Source organism: Eulemur rufifrons, chromosome 15, assembly GCF_041146395.1.
Source record: "Eulemur rufifrons isolate Redbay chromosome 15, OSU_ERuf_1, whole genome shotgun sequence".
NCBI classification, from domain to species: Eukaryota; Metazoa; Chordata; class Mammalia; order Primates; family Lemuridae; genus Eulemur; species Eulemur rufifrons.
Window position 1 is genome coordinate 38,988,679 of NC_090997.1, and position 21,356 is coordinate 39,010,034.

Below are 21,356 nucleotides of genomic sequence, written 5' to 3' on the forward strand. Positions count from 1 at the left end.
GTCTGGGATCCCTCTTGCCCACACCTTTAAGACATTTTATCCAGATGGAAATTAATTTATTCCTGAACTTCATTTCCATATCTAAAACTCTGTGAGTTCGTTCACTAAACTTCCACATTAATGGTTAAACACGTTAAAGATTTACATTACACATTAAAACCAAGGAAAAATTATAGGAATATATTCAGAACCTCATAATTCATTGATTTTTATGCATAAGCTAGTCTGTGGACTAGAGATTGTCAAGGCCAAGTCAATTAAAGAGGGCTGTCTTTCAATTACATCTTCATTAAGCTTTAGTTAATATACAAAGAATTTTTTTCCCTTCATCTGAATTTTCTAAAGGTAACTTGTCCTTATTCCTTAACCCCAAATAGTGACTGACCTACAGTCTTCAATTTTTTTCTTTCCCTAATAACTTTATTCAAATGTTTGTGACTCCAGGTACACCATCCACTGCCACTGCATCAACCTTCTCTTTTTCTATACAACTAATTAACAGTTCAGCTGGAAGATACTAGGGGAGGCTAACCCTTTCTTTCCCAAGGGACACTGACTCATCACTTGCTTAAACAAAGTCTTTTTCTTACCATCCTCCAGCTTCTCAACCTCCTGTTTTACAATATGGAGTCCTTGATCTTTAATGGATTTTTCTTCTCTTTCCACAATTGGATTTAGCATCCCTGCTTCTCCATGGTTATCTTGCTCTTGGGGTTCCAGGTCCTATTATACATTTTTTTAGAAATGCAAGTTCACATATAGAAAAGGGGGGAAAACTAAACATCATAGATTTATCTTTCAATAAGCATGATTACCAACTCAGTTAAAAATTAAAGCATATTTTAATTAAGAAATCAGGAAATCATAAGTTAATACCCTTTGAAAGATGCTTCAAAAACACATAGGATTATTTCTTACTTTAGTTAAAATTTTAAAGAAGCACTTATAAGACACATTAGAACTAATACAAAGTAAAGCCAATCCCTGACAGAAAATTCTGAAGAGGCAAGTTTCATAAGTATCCTTGCTTTGTACATTTTCACAACAAAATCTGATTAATTCAGTTAACCAGAAATGGCCACTAACCAGCTATGGTGGCCAACTGAGATGATGTTGTACTTATTATAACAGGCAGTGACAATTGCATTGAATCTTTCCAGTTTATATTTAATACTATGCCCAAAGCCTCCAGTTCATAAATTTTATAATATTCAAATCAAATCAGTGTTATAAACTTAAAATTCCTTGTTTCTTATGGCCCCTTTCAAATGTGTGTGTAATTTTTCTTAATAAAAGTGAAATATCTATTATTAGTAAAGACTTGTCTAATAGAGAGAATTGTACCCTAGTATGCATTTCACCTTCCTTTTAGTAACAATCTCCTGAGTTTTAGCAGGACATAGGGCTGCTCAGCTGGAGACTACATTTGCTAGCATCCCTTGCAGCTAGATAGGACCAATGGAAGGTAAGTGGAAGCATGTGTGCATATGCTGATCACATTTACAAAAATGAAAACTGCTTGCCCTCTACTTCCTCATTTCCCCTTCTCACAGCGGTGGTGAGCCAGTTCCAACCACAGAGAAAAGGCCTATACTCTAAAATGGAAGCTCAATAAGATAGGGGATGATTACCATGGAATAAAGCTGTCTAACAATCTGGGATTACCCACTGACTTCAGTCTATTACAAGAGAAAGAAACTTGTTTCTTACTTAAGCCACTATATTGAGTCTCTTTCCAATAGCAACTTAGCCTGTACTCTAACTAACCTATCATTTGCTGAGGCCCTTTACAGTGTGGTGAGCTCAGTCTCAAGAGCTTTATAAACTTCATGATTAGTCATTATCACAATCCTGAAAAGTAACCCACCCCCATTTTACAGATGAGAAAATTGAGCTCCAAGAAGTCACACAACTAAATGTTAGAATCAGAATTTAACTAAAAAGCAGATCTAACTCCAACTCTTTTCACTATACCAAGTTGCTACTTTTCCTGCTGAATCTTAAAGTATAAAGACCAATTATTTTTACCCATTTAAAGTTAAGAATTACTTCATTATTCTATACTTTATCACTTCAAAGAAATAAACATTCTAGTCTCAATAATATTTCAAATACAAAAAGAAATACACTTAGCAGATACAACTAACTTGTCTAAATTATAAAATAAAAATAAACACACAAATAATAAAAAAAAAAAAAAAAACTAGAGTATATAGAGGAACCAAATCAGTCCATCCTTTCTGTTTTATACCCAAGAAGAGATTTCAGGGTCACTGGGAAACTTACAAGGTACAAAAACATAATATTATATGAAATATGATGGACCGCTGATATACTGTTTTCTTTGTAGTTTAAATTGTAAACACTAATGATAAAACCCTCCTAGAGAAATAGACTTGCCAGTGATCCAGTGTGAAAGTCCTTTTAAATGAAGGTCCAACACATAACCCCTGAATTCCACTCTAATTTAAATGGTATAAAGTCAGAATCTACTGCAATTACCTTGTTCAGCGTTCTGTAAAATTCTCCTACATAGGAGGCTCAAAAACATTAATCAAATTCTAACAAATCATTTGAAAATTACTACAATTTGCTTTTAAACATAAAAGCATTGAGGGTTTTCCAAGAATATCTGGGTAGATAAAAGATAAGAAATTTAGAAAGAAATTCTTCTCTTCTACCTCCAACCCAGAAAGTACAATAAATCTTTCTGAAGCCCCTGAAAGATGCAATGTAAACTAAAAGAGTCAATTCAAAGGAATTTTAGGAAATACATAGATGTTATCTCTTTCTCTTTAAAAGGCTAGTTGCATATTCATACAGATATAGTACTAGCTTCATTACTCAAACTTTAATGTTTGATACTGTGTTTTTAGGAATAACTTCAAACCTAGTGTTTGACACATAATCATATTGCTAAACTCACCAAAGTAAGACGTTCTGGTTCTTCCCATTTGTTTTCATAATACATAATTGTTTGTGGTGCTATATGAAATCCTTCCACCTCTAAGTCTTCAATGGTTTGTACTCCTTTTGTACACAGGTCTGTAAAATCACTCTGGCATGCAGCTACCATGAAAATTATAAAAGAATGTTTCTGATCACATTGAACAATGCTAAGATATATGGAATTCAACTGGTATATTCACCACCTAAATGAGATAATGCATGTTTTGCTCAGCTCAGTGAATACTCACTATTACTATTTTCGTTTCTAGTATTTATTGGCAATTATTGATTTGGGGACAATTCTGACTATAAATGCTATAAAGTTTTTATAATTATAAGTTTGAAAATTTTTGCAGTTCACAGAAGTAAACAAAAGTTTACTTTGTTAAAAAAACAAAAGTAGGCCAGGAGTGGTGGCTCACGCCTGTAACCCTAGCACTTGGGAGGCCGAGGCAGGCGGATCCTTTGAGCTCAGGAGTTCAAGACCAGCCTGAGTGAGAGCGAGACCCCATCTCTACTAAAAATAGAAAGAAATTATATGGACAACTAAAAATATATAGAAAAAATTAGCCGGGCATGGTGGCGCATGCCTGTAGTCCCAGCTACTCGGGAGGCTGAGGCAGGAGGATTGCTTGAGCCCAGGAGTTTGAGGATGCTGTGAGCTAGGAGGACGCCACGGCACTCACTCTAGCCCAGGCAACAGAGCGAGACTCTGTTTCGAAAAACAAAAAAACAAAAAAAAGCAAAAGTAAAGCTATGCATAACAATACCAAGTATTTATGAGTGAAATAGTATCTGAGATCTGCCTTAAAATACTCTAGAAAAAATAGATGAAATAAAATTGGTAAAAAGTATAATTGCTAAAGCTAGGTGATTCATAAATGAAGGTTCATTATACTATTCCCTCTACTTTGGGGTATGTTTATACATTTTCATGAAGGTTTTTAAATTACAATAAGAAAATTTCAAAAAATATGTAAAGCATAATTTTCCCCCTCTCTTCAGGGGAAAGAACTGAGAAAGTTAAAAGGATTTCTGAAAATTCACTATAAAAAAATTTAAGTTGTAAAAAATACATTTAATTTAAATGTATTTCAATGAGGTTCTTTCCTTTTTCTTCCATTTCAGAATTTATCATATTATTAACTAATAGATATAATACCAGTTTTTCAACAATAATAGCTACTATACCATTTTTTCTTGATATAAGTTCTTTTTCCTTCTTTGGAGAGCACTTTGGCAGACGATTAGAATATATATTTTTTATATCCAGTTCTCTCTCCTTTTCCTGAAAACAAATTCAATACAATTAAGGAAGCAGAGTCTCAGTTTAAAACAAAACAATAACCCTTACCTTGTCAACTGTTTTTTATTTTGTTTTGTTTTGTTTTGTTTACTATATTGAAATATACCTGGCTCAGCTTCCTTTTGTAACTACCAAACTATAGAATGGAATGTCTCTAGTACGTTAAGGTTAGGGTAGACCAATTATTGTCCCTAAAAATTCCAGTATATACTGACAGTAAAAAAGCTATTAAGGCAAATTTCATTTTCTACCCATTCTTACCTGATAGAGCTAGTATTGTCTTAACTGTCATCCAGACTTAGCCACAGAGACAAAGAATTTAGTTAGCATCTCTCAAGTATGGGTTCTGAATTACAGATGAGTTACAAATTAGACCACTCTTTTTAAACACAAGTGTTCTTGACCATTTGGGGGCTATGGCTTTTTCGGAGAATTTGATTAACAAAAGAAAACTCTGTAATGATAATGCATAATTTGGTACAATTCTGCACAAAATTTCCACCCATCAATGACTTCTAGATAGAATTAAGAACATTTAATTTAACAAAATTAAATAATTTGAATCCTTCATCTAAACACTATGAAAATAAAAGACATCATTTGAGACAACTTTAAAAATGACGAATCATGGGGTGAGCTGAGGAAGAACACTGGGTTTATTCAACCATGCAGCACAGAACAATTTTAGTTCCCATAATTTTCTTCCAGGATTTTACAATTTACGTCAGTTACATCATTCCTATTAGTGTATTCAATGTTTCACTTTGTTATACTAATTATACCAACAAACATTTTCTAAGTGCCAATATAAGAATTTTGTAAATTTTATTGTACCAACTTACAAATATTAGTAAGTGTTCTAAAATATTTGCTTTTCATCTAGTATGTATTACAAGAAAAATAATGCAATTTAAAATAAAGTGCTTACTTTTAATTTGTGATATAGTTGTTGTAACTCCTTTTGAAGAACTTTATTTTCATCATGAGCCTCATATGCCCTTTTCCTTTCAGCAAGCAACTGTCTTTGGAAACTGTTAGTACTCAGCTCAAGGTTTTTTGATAGTTCCTATATGTATAAACACATAAAAAATAGTACTATTTTTAAAAAAATAAGAATCCAACAGTAAAAACTAGCACGTAGGCTGGGCGCGGTGGCTCATGCCTGTAATTCTAGCACTCTGGGAGGCTGAGGCGGGAGGATCGCTTGAGGTCAGGAGTTCGAGACCAGCCTGAGCAAGAGCGAGACCCTGTCTCTACTAAAAATAGAAAGAAATGATCTGGACAGCTAAAAAATATATATATATAGAAAAAAAATTAGCTGGGCATGGTGGCACATGCCAGTAGTCCCAGCTATTCAGGAGGCTGAGGCAGAAGGATTGTTTGAACTCAGGAGTTTGATGTCACGGCACTCTAGCCCGGGCAACAGAGAGAGACTCTTGTCTCAAGGAAAAAAAAAAAAACAAACTAGCACATAGCAGTGTCAAATAATGTTTTTTGCTGGTCCTGTATAAGACATATAAATCAGGCTTAACTTAGCATTCATGAACATAAAATAAACTGGGAAATAGATTTACCAATAATTTAATAAGACACCTACCCTATTATTACTTTATTTTTCACAATAATTTACAAATGAATTCTTAAGCATTTGTCTGAAGCACACATGGATAGACACTTAAGTTGAAGGTAAAAGACGGCCAAACACAGCCTTTCAAAACTCGTTGTTGAAGCAAATAATTGGACACCAAGACATCTAAAATTATTCAGTGCTATTCAAGAGTCACAGAATACCTAAGTAAAACAACTCTAGATAAAAACAATAGCCATTTTCATGGTCTTCAAACATGTTCCATGAAGTTTATGAAAGAACTTAAGTTAAAATATTTTCTTTTAAAATAACTTAAGTTGTTAAAATACCATTTCTAACTTCTGGATGAAAAAAAGGTTTTCATATATATATAAATATTTATTACAAATGAAATAAATGTTTAAAGTATTAGGAAATCACAAAGAAAAATATAAAATAAAAAGCAGTTACAATTCTATTACCCAGTGACAATCACTGTCAACATTTTGGTGTCTATAATTTGAGACTTTAATACAGTTTTCTCACTAAATATACATACATATGTATCCTCAAAACTTCAGTAATAAGAAATCAAACAGCTCAGTAAAAAATGGAGGAAATAATTTGAACACATAATTCACCAAAGAAGGTATACAGAGACAAATGGGCACACTGAACAATACTTCAATATCATTAGCTATAAAGGAAATACAAATTAAAGCCACAATGAAACAATACTACTTATCTATTAGAATGTCTAAAACTAGAAAAACTGAGCATACAAAATGTTGGCGAGGATGAGCAGCACCCAGAACTCTCTTATACTTTTGGTGGGAATGTAAAATGGCATAACCATTTTGGAAGACAGCTGGACAGTAAAACATGCACCTGCTATATCACACAATCATTCCACACTTAGGTCTTTACCCTAGTGGGGTAAAGGCCTGTGCCCACGCAAAGACTTATGCATAAATGTTCTTAACAGCTTTATTTGTGATATCCAAAAACTGGAAACAATCCAAACGTCCATCATTTGTTTATCTATCAATAAACTAATGGATAAACAAAATATGGTATAGATCTATACAGTAAGGGTATTTACTACTCAGTAATAAAAAAGAATGAACAATTCATACATGTAACATGCTTGAATCACAAAATAATTTTTGCTGAATGAAAGAAACCAGGAATAAAAGAATATATACTGTATGATTCCACTTATATAAAATTCTTGAAAATGCAAACCAATTTTATAGGGACAAAAAGTAGATCAACTGGGGATTAGTGGGCAGGGACTGAAAAAACAGAGGGAATCCAAAGAGACATTAAAACATGTTATACATCAAAAAAAGCACTAATAATTGAAGTTTACAAGTAGAAAGAAGTTTCTGGGTTGACAGACATTTATACAATTTTAAACCTTTTGAAAACCATAACCAAAATGCCCTCAGGAAAGGTTGTAACAATTTATATTCTCTTTGAAAAGTAGAGTAGCCTTTTCACTACATTCTTGTAATAAGTGGATATTGTAATTCTTTAATCTATCAGATTGGCCCAAAAAAGACTGTAATTATTTTAACTTGTATTTCTTTGATTACTACTAAAGTTAATTTTCATGTTTATTGGCCATCCATATTCTCTATGAAATGTGTTTATAATGTAATAGTAATCTAAAATATAATGACAAAATCAGAGAAAAGCAAATTGAAAAACAAAAACAAAAAAAGCTAAGAATGTTCAGAATTGAAGATACAAAGAGAGATATGAAATAGAAAAAATTATCACAACAAAGGTTGGATCAGGAAAAAATAATCAAAGAATGCTAAGTTTTGATGACAAATAAGGTAATTTACGTATTCTTAAAGCAGCTCTTCACTGACTGTTTATTGGTTTCATTGTAAGGAGAAGAACATTATATACAGTACACAAATACACCAATACTTTGGCCAGGTGATCAAAATAAACATTACCGATAAAGGTCAGGTGAACATTATATGCCTCTAGAGGTGATATCTTTTTTTTTTTTTTTTTTGAGATAGTCTTGCTCCGTCTCCCTGGCTGGAGTGCCATGGCGTAATCATAGCTCACTGGAACCTCAAACTCCTGGGCTTAACGGATCCTCCTGCCTCAGACTCCGAGTAGCTGGGACTATAGGCGCACACCACCATGCTCCGCTAATTTTTCTATTTTTTGTAAAAACAGTATCTCCTGCTTTTTCAGAACTCCTGACCTCAAGAAATCCTCCCACCTCGGCCTCCCAGAGTGCTAGGATTACAGCAGTGATTTATTGCACCTGGCCAAAAAGTGACATCTTAAGGAGGAAATAACATCACCTATTCAATATTTGCACCAAGAACGGAAAAACCTCAGTCACAATGAAACATCAGAGAAATATAAAATCTAGATATTCTATTAAGTGAAAACGGATAGGGGACAATATTCTTCAAAAAATGTGAATGTCATAAAAAGACAACAAAAGTTATGTGGATATGTTCCAGATAAAAGAAGGTCAGAGACCTGGACAATGCAGCATAATTCCTGACTCTGGACTGGATCCTATACTGGAGGAGGCAAAGTGTTATTAATATAAAAGACATCAAGTCAACTGAAAAAATTATACTGTGGACAGCAGATTAGAGGTAATCACTGTAGAAATATAAATCATAGTACTACCATAATTGTACTATGGTTATATAAGGGCACATCCTTATTCTTAAAAAATACACACTGATATATTCAGGGGTAAAGAGCATGATGTATACAACTTGCCCTCAGAAGAAAAAAATTACCGATGTACATGTGTATGACACGGAGAGATAACATGAGAGAGCATGTGCACATATAAATTCGGTAAAATGTTAACAATAGGTATTTCTGGGTTATGTGTATAGGATTGTTCTTTGTACTATTTTTAAATTTACAACTCTGTAAGATCGAAATTATTTCTATACAAAAAGTTAATTAAAAAATCCTACCCATAGATAATTTTGATACAAAACAGGAAACCATTCAACTTAAAGAAAAAAATGTTAAAAGGTACTAGAGATAATATATACTCAAGTCCCAAATGATAATAATGTCAACCTAGAATCCAAGTAAAATTATCATTCAAGAATGAAGATAAAATACTTTCAGACAAAGACTAAAAAATTTTGCCACTCAAAAGCACTCAATGAAAGAACAATTTCAATAAGAACAAAATGAGGCTGGGCGCAGTGGTGGCTCATGCCTGTAATCCTAGCACTTTGGGAGGTTGAGGCGGGAGGATCACTCGAGGTCAGGAGTTCGAGACCAACCTGAGTAAGACTGAGACCCCGTCTCTACTAAAAATAGAAAGAAATTAGCTGGACAACTAAAAATATATATAAAAAATTAGCCGGGCATGGTGGTGCATGCCTGTAGTCCCAGCTACTCAAGAGGCTGAGGCAGAAGGATTGCTTGAGCCCAGGAGTTTGAGGTTGCTGTGAGCTAGGCTGATGCCATGGCACTCTAGCCCAGGCAACAGAATGAGACTCTGTCTCAAAAAAAAAAACAAAAAAAAAAAAACAAAAAAAAAAAGAAATTAAACGGAATAAGAATAAAGTGCAAATAGTAGCTATCTTTGGTTGGTAGGATTATACATATTTTCCCCCAATTTACTGTATATTTCAAAATCTGTTTAAACAAACATTTTATTTAATAGTAATTCAAAAAATGTAAACATACTTAACTTTTTTTCCAAAAGGAAATATTACAGAATTCTTTAACAGAAATAAAGGATTAACATAATTTAATAATTTTTCTAGGCAAACCCAAAGAATAACCTTCACTTTTTTATTAATAAAGAAATATATGCTTAACAATACTGCATTTGTTAAAACAGGTCTATAAATGTCAGTTGTTTTAATCTCTGCTCAGTGTTGTTGCAGCTCAATTCTAAAGACTTAGACCCGTGTGTAAGAAAGGACCCTAGAGGTCATCTCATTAGTCCACTTTCTAGGAATGCCTCTTACAATCTTCCTAGAAGGTTAGACATTGAGCCTTTGCACAATACTTCTGGTGGAAGAAAGCTTGATAATTCAAAGGGTACTCATTATTCGACAATTACAATTATTTAGAAAGCTCTTCCTTATGAAAGCGTAGAAACCAGTTTCCCAGTAATAACTGTTAGGAACATCCAAAAGCAAATTCATTGCTCCTCTTCCATGTGACACCCTCATACATAATAAAGTAAATTACATTTTCCCTTAATCTTATCCATGATTTCATGTTTCTTCCACTGTTTCTTATACACCAGTTTTTTGACCTTCTGGTTACCTTACTCTCCACATGTCAGTCTGTTACCTAAAATTTGGTACCTATTATCATAAGTAATCTGATCAGTAAAATTAGAGTTATTATGACCTCCTAGGGCCAGAGCGTCGAATGTTGCAAGTACAAAATCAAATAAGACTTGTTCTTGCTGGTAAGGAACCTGGTCAAATTCACTGCTCAACATGCTGAAAAGGATAGGGCATAAGATGGCAACCCAGAACACACACCTAGAAACCTTCTCTCCAAGTTGACAGCTATTTATTTATCTGCACCCTTTGGGTACAGTTACTGATCCAATTGTAAAGTTTTCAAACATTATTTTCAACCAGTCTACATTTCTCCATTAAAAAAAAAAACCATGAAAGACTTAACTGTACTTACTATATACTACCTGTTATGTCTACTATATTCTAGTAGATACAGTATAGTTATAGAATATAAATGTATATAGTACATGTATTTATTTACTATATACATGGTATAGTATAACATGTAGCATAGACTATAATACAGATATCTAGTATATGGTATATACACATAGGAGGATATAGATTAATGTACCAGTCTGGTAATACTAAGCGGAAAAAAAGCAAAAATAGTTCTAAGTGAGCAGTATTTTCCAAAATACATTCAAAATTTGGTAGAGACTTGGCAACAAGCTTACTGATTGATAATTGCTAACATCTACCTCTGCCTACTTTTGGAAACACTAGTACTTGCCTTTTCTCACTTTCTTACTTCTAGTCTTCCTAACTCCCCAAGGTACACTAACAAAGGCTCTGAAATCATATTTGCAAAGTTCCTCAGTCCTCTGGGGTATAATTCATCTGAATCTGTAGTGAGTTCACTTAAATGAGCTATCTATGTCTTATTATTTTTTCATCTGCTGTAAGCAGGACAGGATAGAAGCAAACTTATAATCCAATAGTTATGTTTCTTCTGTGCATTGTAAGTCAGCCCTAAATAGTGGGCCTTCTTCTTCTTCTAATGAAACCTGTTTTCTTTAAGTTTTCTCTAAAAATGTTTGCAAGCCTTTCCTTACTCTGAGCTTTTGTCTTCCAACATAGCTAGATTTTACTCCACAGTATTTATCATAGTATTTACTACAGCACCAAAAATAAAACAGATTTTAGAAGTGTTTCCTGCTTCACAAATCACTTATAAAGAATAAGCTGGGGCCGGGCGCGGTGGCTCACGCCTGTAATCCTAGCACTCTGGGAGGCCGAGGCGGGTGGATCGCTCAAGGTCAGGAGTTCGAGACCAGCCTGAGCAAGAGTGAGACCCCGTCTCTACTAAAAATAGAAAAAAATTATATGGACAACTAAAAATATATATATAGAAAAATTAGCCGGGCATAGTGGCGCATGCCTGTAGTCCCAGCTACTCGGGAGGCTGAGGCAGGAGGATCACTTGAGCCCAGGAGTTTGAGGTTGCTGTGAGCTAGGCTGACACCACGGCACTCACTCTAGCCTGGGCAACAAAGTGAGACTCTGTCTCAAAAAAAAAAAGAATAAGCTGATATGACAGACTTTGAAAATGATTTGTTAACTTTTACAGTTTGTAGATCATTTTATCAAAAGATGCTGATGAAATAACCAAAATTTCAATGTTTTAATTCACACTACATTAAAAATTATGAAAAACCACAATGTACTATTAAGAGGAACCTATTACTCAGCTTTTAAATACGTGATAAAATTCCAAGGATTTTACTAAAATGATAATGGAATAATAGAGCAACAGAATGGGAGACAGAAGACTGTAATTCTAGTCCCACACATGTGGTCCTAGCGACCTATGAGAGTCTATGTGACCTAGAAGAAGGTAAATAACATCTCTGTCTCAGTTTCCTCAATAGTTCAATGTTTGAGTTGGACTAGATTGGAGAGTTACCCATAGAGGTATTTCAGAGGCTGCTTCAGGTTGTTGGGCAAGTGAGTTTCTGAAGCCCTCTCTGTAGCCTAACCATCACAGAACAATTCAGCCTTTATCTGGCTGCCTGTGAAGAACTGCCAAAATTTGAAAACTCAATGGACCAAATCAGTAGTTTCAAACCTTAAAAAAAGAAAAAACGTTTCAAGTCCACTGAGCACAATTTGAAAACCAAAGCATTAAACTATTTCCATGGTCCCTTCAAACTCCAGAATGCTACAATGCTTTGATATATTTACATTTAATTAATGAACTTTCAGTGTATTTATTTTATTTTTTTTACTGATATATTAAGTGCCTGATCAGTACCAGGCACTGAGGCAGACTCATTATGAACTTTAACATTGTTTATCACCACTTGCAAAGTTTTACAGACTGGAAACAGGTTCAGATAATCTAAATGTTATATCACATCACAAAGCTAGAATGGTATATAACCAGAATTTGAACCTTCTTTGTTTATATAACGTGTATATGTATAAAATTCCCAGTTTCATTAGGAACTTAATAGGTTAAGAGATAGGCATTAGTTAATAACATAATTAAAATATAAACTAAATAATTTTTTATTTGACTTTGCATTCTAATCCAATAATTTCTGACTCAACTAAGTTAGCAAAGCCCATCAATATTTCCATATTAAAGTTGCTTTCATAAAAATGCAAATGCTTTAAAATCTCCTAATGATACTAACCACAAAAAAGGCCAATTTAATCTTCCCCAAATAGAAAAATTTAACTGTAATTATTCCAAGAAAAACTATTATTCAGTAGCATTCCTTAGAAATATTATATTAATAAATAGTCAAAAACAATTTTTAAATATTTTATTGACCCAGTGACTTCCTCATCCAGGAATTTTCCATAAGTATACTAATGTGTAATACAAAGGCTATGTTTAATGTCTTGCATCTTTTATACTACCTCAAAACAAAACAAAAAATATATATAATGTTAAAAGAAAAACTTTAGGCAAATTAAATTTAACAGAATTTAAATGAGCAAAGAACGATTTGCAAATTAGGCAGTACCCAGAACCAAAATAGGGTCAGAGTGACTCCAAGAATGCTAGATGGTCAGATAACATTTATGGACAGAAAAAAGGAAAGTGATGTACAGTAAACAGAAATGAGGTACAGAAACAGCTGGACTGGTTACAGCTCTGTGTTTGCCTTATTTGAACACAGTTTAAACATCTGGCCACCTGTTATTGGTCAAAACTCTATGATTGGTAGAAGAGTAGGTTATAGTCTGTTTACACATTCAATTAGGTTACAGTTAACTATGTATGGAGAAACCTTTAAGCCAAACTTAAAATATGTAAGGAGGTAGCTGTAGGGTAAACTTAATTTAACATTAATAAGGGAAGGGTTCATCATATTATGATTTATCTACACAATGAAATAGTATGCAGCCTTTTAAAAGCATGAAGCTAGGCTGGGCGCAGTGGCTCACGTCTGTAATCCTAGCATTCTGGGAGGCCGAGACAGGTGGATCGTTTGAGCCAGGAGTTCGAGATCAGCCTGAGCAAGAGCAAGACCCCGTCTCTACTAAAAAAAAATAGAAAGAAATTAGCTGGACAACTAAAAATATTTAGAAAAAATTAGGTGGGCATGGTGGCGCATGCCTGTAGTCCCAGCTACTTGGGTGGCTGAGGCAGAAGGATTGCTTGAGCCCAGGAGTTTGAGATTGCTGTGAGCTACGCTGACACCAGGCACTCTAGCCTGGGCAACAGAGTGAGACCTTGTCTCAAAAGAAAAACAAACAAACAAACAAAAAAGCATGAAGCTGATTATATGTGTGTAAAAATATATATACATATATATATAAATCATATACACATACCTAATAATATGTAAAGAACATCAAAATATACTTTTCAGTGAAAGAACCATGCATTGAGTAATGTGCATGGTACATTTATATCTATGATAAGAGGGGGGAAAAAAGGACATTAATATATAGACATGAGCTTGCCAATGTAGAGACAATTTCTTAACAGTGATTGCTTCTTGGGAAGGGGCCTACAAGCATAACATAGAAGAGAAACTATTTCACTGCATACCTCTTTGTATTATTTGAATTTTTTAAGCCCTTCTTTAGTGCTTGTATTACTTTTTCAATAGGAAAATTATCTTAAATATTAGCACAAAATTGCTTTAACAATGGTTCTATCTAAATGGGCAGTTTCTAAGGCTCCTGCAAAATTTATTAATATTTTATGAAATGGTTTTAATCTTTACCCTTCAATCATAAATCTCATGATTTCATTGTAAATCTTTTCCCTCCAGAAATGATAAAAATACATATAAATAACAAAATCTAGCCAATTCTTTAGATTATATAATGAAAAAATTAGTAGGATCGCAATGAAAGATATTTTACTTTATAAGCAATTCTTTTCAACACTAGGAATTTTTCATCTCTTCAACACAATAGATATAATAAGGACTTAACTGGGGGGATAAATATGGTTTAAACATTTTTGGAATATAAAACACTTTTGGCATATAAAAGCCCCAAAAGTATGAATTTAGACACATCAGATTTCAGAACTTTCATGAAAGACACTTCAGAAATCATTCCATTTAATTCCTCAGATGAAGCAACTGAAACCTGGCAGTTAAGAGAATTGTACAAGGTCAGAGTAGGACAGGAACAGAGCTGACCTGTTTTGACCTCCACTATTCTGTCCTAATTTGCTTCATTTGTTAGAAAAAATACAGAACAGGTAGAAGAGGCAAAAGGCAGGGCTTCTTGATTTGGGTTTCTGAAGGGTGAAAGGGCAGGAAAACTTTTAGAACAGATACCTAGCCTCTAGATTAAGGTATGGCAGGGAAAGAAGAAGGAAAATGGACCTAGACAGCTTAACTCTATTAACAGTTCTGATTAAACTAGGAAGACTAAGGGAAGATAATGCTGAATCAGTTTCTACTTTTGAAAATGGCTTACAGTGGGAAGCAATATTATTTTATCACCAAGAAACAAACATCTACTTGAGGGCTACTCAGGGCCCAAAGGAATTTGAATGCCAGTCTTTTATAGGAAAATCTACTAAAAGAAAAATTCTATTCAAACTTCCTTTCACAGTTCTATGATACTGAGCTCTATGACACTCAAACCATTCTCCCAAATCTTCAGAAATTTTTTTTTAAAAGTAGAGAAAGTCTTAATAGTTTCATTCAGTTTTCCCAACAAAGTAAATCACTCTGTGCCAATTCAATGTTAAAAATATACTTGGATATTTTTATGTAGTAAATGTGTACCTACAGTTTACTAGAGTCCTTTTAATAATAATTATGTACATACTATTGGTCAGGTACAGTGGCTCTGGTCTGAAAAGGCAAATTTGTCAAGGCAGTAATCCTAGCACTCTGGGAGGCCAAGGCAGGATGATCACTTGAGGTCAAGAGTTCGATACCAGCCTGAGCAAGAGCAAGAGAGTCTCTACTAAAAATAGAAAAAATTAGCCAGGTGTGCTGGCATGCACCTATAGTCCCAGCTACTTGGGAGGCTGAGCCAGGAGGATCCCTTGATCCCAGGAGTTTGAGGTTGCTGTGAGCTATACTGACACCATGGCACTCTAGCCCTGGTGACAGAGCAAGACTCTGTCTCAAAAAAAAAAAAAAAAGAAAAGAAAAAAGAAAGATAAGAACACAATTTAGAAGTTTTTAAAAAAGTAAAAAAATGAAAAAAAAAAGAAATAATTATGTACATGCTACTAACATTTATGATATTTTCATAAAGCTTAGAAGATAATTTCCTATTTTATGATTATGGATTCTTATGATAGTTACAATTCATGGTATTTTTTATGATATACTGTTGGTCATAGCTATGATTAATCTGCTACTGCATCCTTGGTAACAAATATAAACCCAACTATACCTCTTTCTTACGAGAGATTAGGACTGAATTGGTATACTTTACCTTCAGCCCCTATTTGAGGCCAGTCTCAGGCTCAGTAAGAAATAGTGCTATTTGGCAGTCACTAAAAGAAACTATATACTAGGGAATCACTAATGAAGTTGCTAACAAAGAACTGCCTATGTTAAGTAAGTGAATCACCAAGAGTGGTATGGAAACCCCTAAAGATCCTTAAACAGCTTTGGGGGGTCTTCAAGGTCAAAACTATTTTATAATAATAAGATATTCTCACTTGTTTTCACTCATATTGTATCATGAGTATATAGTGGAGTTTTCCAAAAGCTACATGACATGTGACATTATACAATGAAATCTGTCAACACTTGGAAAATCTGATAACTCAACGAACCAATATTTTCCAAATGACCAATGCATGATGTAAAACATCCAAAGGAGAAAAAAAAATCAATGGATTTTAATGTAAGCAAATACAAAAAGTTCATCAATATGATTTCAAATTCTACATCATAACGAATCATTAAGAAATCACTTGTTAAGTTTTAGTGTAATATCAAGGAAGACTATCTTGTTATCTGAAAAGGCTATTAAAATATTCTTCCATTTTCTAACTACTTTAGACATCTGTGTAAGGCTTAATTTTCTTCATACTTATCAGCTGCAACAACATATTGTAATAGAGTGAATACAAAAGAAGATATGAGGCCCTGGTTGTCTTCCACTAAGCCAGGCATTAAAGAAATTTGCAAATATATAAAATGATCCCACTCCTGTCCTAATTTATTTTTGGTTTGGAAAATATAGATATTTTTTGTTAAAAGATTTTATAACATGCAATGAGCATTATTACTGAAGTGAATTAAGAAATATTTTAAAGTGCTCTCAATTTTAATTTCTAATGTGGTAAACATCAATATATCTACACCCACATCAACAAAAGCTCAGGAGTAGTGGTGGAGGTGTCCTCAATTATTTTTAAGGGTATAAAAGGGTCTTGACAGAAACAGTTTGAAAACCACCACTTTATATAACTAAAAAATGTTTTTCTGCTATAAAAGTTAGGTTGTACATACACTGTACTTTTATTTAAATATTAAATTAATAACATGTATAACGATTGTTAAAATAAATAAATATATTGAGGCTGCTATGTTGACAGGACTCTATTCAATAAATTTATTGAAGTAAAAGCCAAAATAAACATATAAAGTCAACTCTAAATAAGGAAGTAAGTTTGCGGTCTCATTTAGCAGCCTGCCCTTTCTACAGCTCAACAAGTTTAACCCCATGAAGTAGTTCTCCATCCTTGGTAAATGACCTGGGATAAGAGCAAACCATATCTCACAAGGTAGGTAGGCTGATTTCTGAAGGAGGAAAGACAATTGTCATGGTGGTTGTCCCCACTGATACCTTTGGCTGTTTGTCCCTCTGACCATGTATCTATTTCTAAACTACTGTAATCCTAAATTACTGAGATTCTGTGCATTGTCACTCCCATAAACTAACAAAATAAGCCTGCACCCAAATTATAGACTGATGTTCAAAGGGAAAGTTTTTCACAGCTCAAATGGTTATAGATGATCTTGAAGAATGCTTCCTCTCCGCCCGCCTTAGGAAGGAAATGCAACTAACAAGACGAATAAGAGTTGTGGCCTGAAATCCTTCCTAAAATGAGACAAGCTATAAACAAATAAACAAAAATGCCAGCCACAGTTCCAGCCTTGTTTTATCTTAAAATAAATCAAAAAGCCATAACAAAAGAAAAACAAAAAACCAACACCATATAGACAGCCATCCTTAGGAAAGAAAAGCACAGAATTTAAAGATAGCACAACTAGGATTTTACTGCAATTTCAAAGGATATCTAGGACTCTCTTGGGTTTTAGCTAATTTGGAAAATGAAACAACACAATCAAGCTCCTAGCTTTCTCCCTTAACCAATTAGTAGTATCACTATAACCTACTGAGTTAGAAGAAAAAAGATTAACTTAGTGTTGAACAAAGTAAAATTTGAAAAACTGAATGAGGTACAAAAACAAAGGCTAAATTTCACAATAAAGTAAGAAACTCAATAGTAAATATTTCAAATTCTGGGTTGATTGCTGAGATCATGAAAGATATTAACCACACATAATGGGTTAAAATCCAGAGGCTGAAGTAAGATTACTGATTTCAGAGAAGTAGGTTCATAATAGTATATTAAATTTTTATTCCAATATAATTTCACTTACAGGAAAAATGAAGCAGCTATGTTTGATTTTGTAAGAAACTGCCATTCTCTTTTCTAAAATAGTAGTACCATTTATACTAACCCAACTTGAGGCATAAAGCTGATAAACCCAATACTACTAAAATTTGAGAGTAAACTTCTAAAACCAAGTCATTCCGTGGTGTGAATAAAGCATTCATAACCCCTTGTGAAAATAACCTTACAACAAAAATAAGATTTGAAATTCAAAAATAAAAGTTCAAAAGTAATTTTCTAATTCAGAAAGAACTGAGACCATTTACAATTGCTCCAAAGAAAATAAAATTTTTAGGTATAAATGTAACAAAACATGTACAGATTTGTATCCTGAAAGTTACAAAATGATGATGAAAGAAATCAAAGATGACCTAAGTAAATGGAAAGATATACTATGCTCAAAGAATTGGAAGATTCAACATAGTAAAGATGTCAGTTCTCCATAAATTGATCTATGTTTAATGTAATCCCTATCAAAACCCCAGGAAGGTGTTTGTAGACATAGACAAGCTTATTCTAAAATTTATATACAAAGACAGAGGATCTAGTATAGCTAAAATTTTTAAAATGAAGCATAACATGAGAGGACTCACTCTATCTAATGTTAAGGTTACTATGAAGTCTGTGATCAAGAGAGTGTGGTAACAGCAAAGGAACACACAGGAAGACCAATAGAACAGAACAGAGCATCCGGAAATAAACCCACAAAAATATGCCCAACTCATTTTTGACAAAGGTGCCAAAGCAATTCAATGAAGGAATTTTTAACAAATGATGCTAGAGCAACTGGGCATCCACAGCAAAAAAAAAAAAAAAAATGTGAACTTCAAGGTAAACTTCACACTCTATACAAATATTAACTCAAAATGAAAATCATGGACTTAGATGTAAAGCATAAAATCATAAGACTTTTACAAAGCATCAAATTGTATACCTTAAATATATACAATTTTTATTTGTCAGTTAGACCTCAATAAAGCCAGAGGAAAACAACTTTTGAAAAAGCATAGGCAAAAATCTTTGTGGCAACAGGGACAATAGGGATAGGCAAAGAGTCCTTAGTCTTGACACCAAAGCACAATCCATGAAAGAAAAATCTGATAAAATTGACCACAAGAAAATTTAAAACTTCCTCTGAAAGACCCTGTGAAGAGGACAACTAACTACAGACTAAGAGAAAATATTTGCAAACCACATATCTGACAAAGGATTTGTATCTAGAATATGCAAAGAACTCTCAAAAGTCAACAGTAAAAGCAAAAACAATCCAAGTAGAAAATGGGCAAAAATATGAACAAAAATAGATCTACAGATGGCAAATAAGTGCATGAAAAGATGCTCAACATCATTAGCCATTAGGAAAATGCAAATTAAACCACAATGAGATCGTGCTACACACCTATCAGAATGGCTAAAATAAAAAATAGCATTAACACCCATTACTGGTAAGAATGCTGAGAAATTTGACAACTTATACACTGCTGTTAGAAATATAAAATGGTACTAGTATTTTAGAAAAGACAATGGCAGTTTCTTACAAAATCAAACACATGCTACAACCCAGAAAACACACTTTCAGGCATATATCCCAGAGAAATGAAAATCTATGTTCAAACAAAAATCTGTACATAAAATGGTCATAGCAATTTTATTAGTTAATAGCCAAAAACTGGAAACAAACCGAATGTCTGTAACACAATGTACCATAACACTCTGTGGTACATCCATGCCATGGGATAGTACTCAGGGAATAAAAGGAACTACTGATAAATGCAACAACCTAGATGACTAAGTTAGTGAAATCTGCCAATGTCAAAAGATTATATTCTGTATGATTCTATTTATATAACATTCTTGAAATGACAAAATTATAGAGATGATGAACAGAGTAGTGGATGTCACAGGTTAGAGAGGGGGAAGGCAGGAAGTAGCTGTGGTTATAAAAGGGTAATGTAAGGGATCCTTGTGATGGAACTGGTCTGTATCTTGACGTGTGACAGTGGTTACAGAAGTCTATACATGTGATAAAATTGCATAGAGCCAAAGCCATACACAAATACATGTAAAACTAAGGTTGATGGATATCAATGTATCACAACCAACTTCCTGGCTGTAACATTTTATTATAGTTATGCAATATGTTACCACTACAAGAAACTTAGGTAAAAGGTATATGGGATCTTTCTATGTAATTTTCTTATAAGTGCATGGCAACCTACAATTAACTAAAAATAGAAAGTTAAAAACTTCTTAAAATCCAATATAAAAAATTGAGGACACTATATGGTTAACTATTTCAAAGACTTATCATTACAGATGACCAATTTTCACACTCCCAAATGAGCAGCCATATATTAATAATTTACCTCCATTTACAACTCAGAATACACAAGCCAATTCCTATTTTTCCTCCCTTCCTTCTTTCTCCTCTCTCCCCACCACTAATCAATCCCCTTCATAACTGGCTATATGAGAGAACTGCAGGATATAGTGGTAGGGGTGTGTGTGTGTGGGGGGGTGTGCACTGCAATTTTATGTTCTCTCTATACATGTAGTTTAATACACAAACACACTCAGTTATTTACCATATTTGTTAGCAACTTAGGCTCTTCATTCCTAATTTTAAAATCTATTATGTGGCATATTTCCCCTTAAAAATAATTAAAATGTTATTTGTCTGTGTATGGTGATAACAGCTTCCAGTACTCATTCCCACTCCACCTCATGAGTAAGTGGCCCTTAAGAAAAAAAGTTTCCATATGTTTGCTTTGCACTTTGAGCTGACCATTGGTAGAGCCTATATAATGGGATATCTCCTGTGTTCTAAACATAAGATAATAATTGCAAATTTTGGAGAGTAAATTAGGCACTTTTCTGGCCACTGATATACATTGTATTTAATAAACCACTGTTGCTGGGCATGGCATATGATACAGACTAAGTACTATAACATGTCATGTATTAAAAATACCTAATTAATATATTCAGAAGTCTAATTTATTTATAGTTCTAAGCTTCCTTTGCTCAGAGAACTCTCACAGCAGGCATTATTCCCATACTTTTTCCTACCTTTGCTTTCCAAACTACTTGTCAATTTTGAGCAACAGAACCTGACTCAGGGCTTCTGAATGATCTATATATAGCAGATGGCATCTGATATAAGTTCCCTGTGTAAAAGTC

The 21,356-nt window shown here is 33.6% G+C and overlaps 1 protein-coding gene across 1 annotated transcript in view; it reads right to left on the reverse strand.

Moving 5' to 3' along the window:
• LCA5 (lebercilin LCA5) overlaps positions 1-21,356 on the reverse strand; it is a 30,396-nt gene that overhangs the window by 2,248 nt on the left and 6,792 nt on the right. Inside the window, exons 3-6 of the mRNA XM_069488591.1 lie at positions 5,184-5,321; positions 4,141-4,237; positions 2,927-3,069; positions 591-723 (exon numbers count right to left, since the gene is read on the reverse strand). Coding sequence (XP_069344692.1) covers positions 591-723; positions 2,927-3,069; positions 4,141-4,237; positions 5,184-5,321 — 511 coding nt within the window. The remainder of the gene's footprint in view (positions 1-590; positions 724-2,926; positions 3,070-4,140; positions 4,238-5,183; positions 5,322-21,356) is intronic.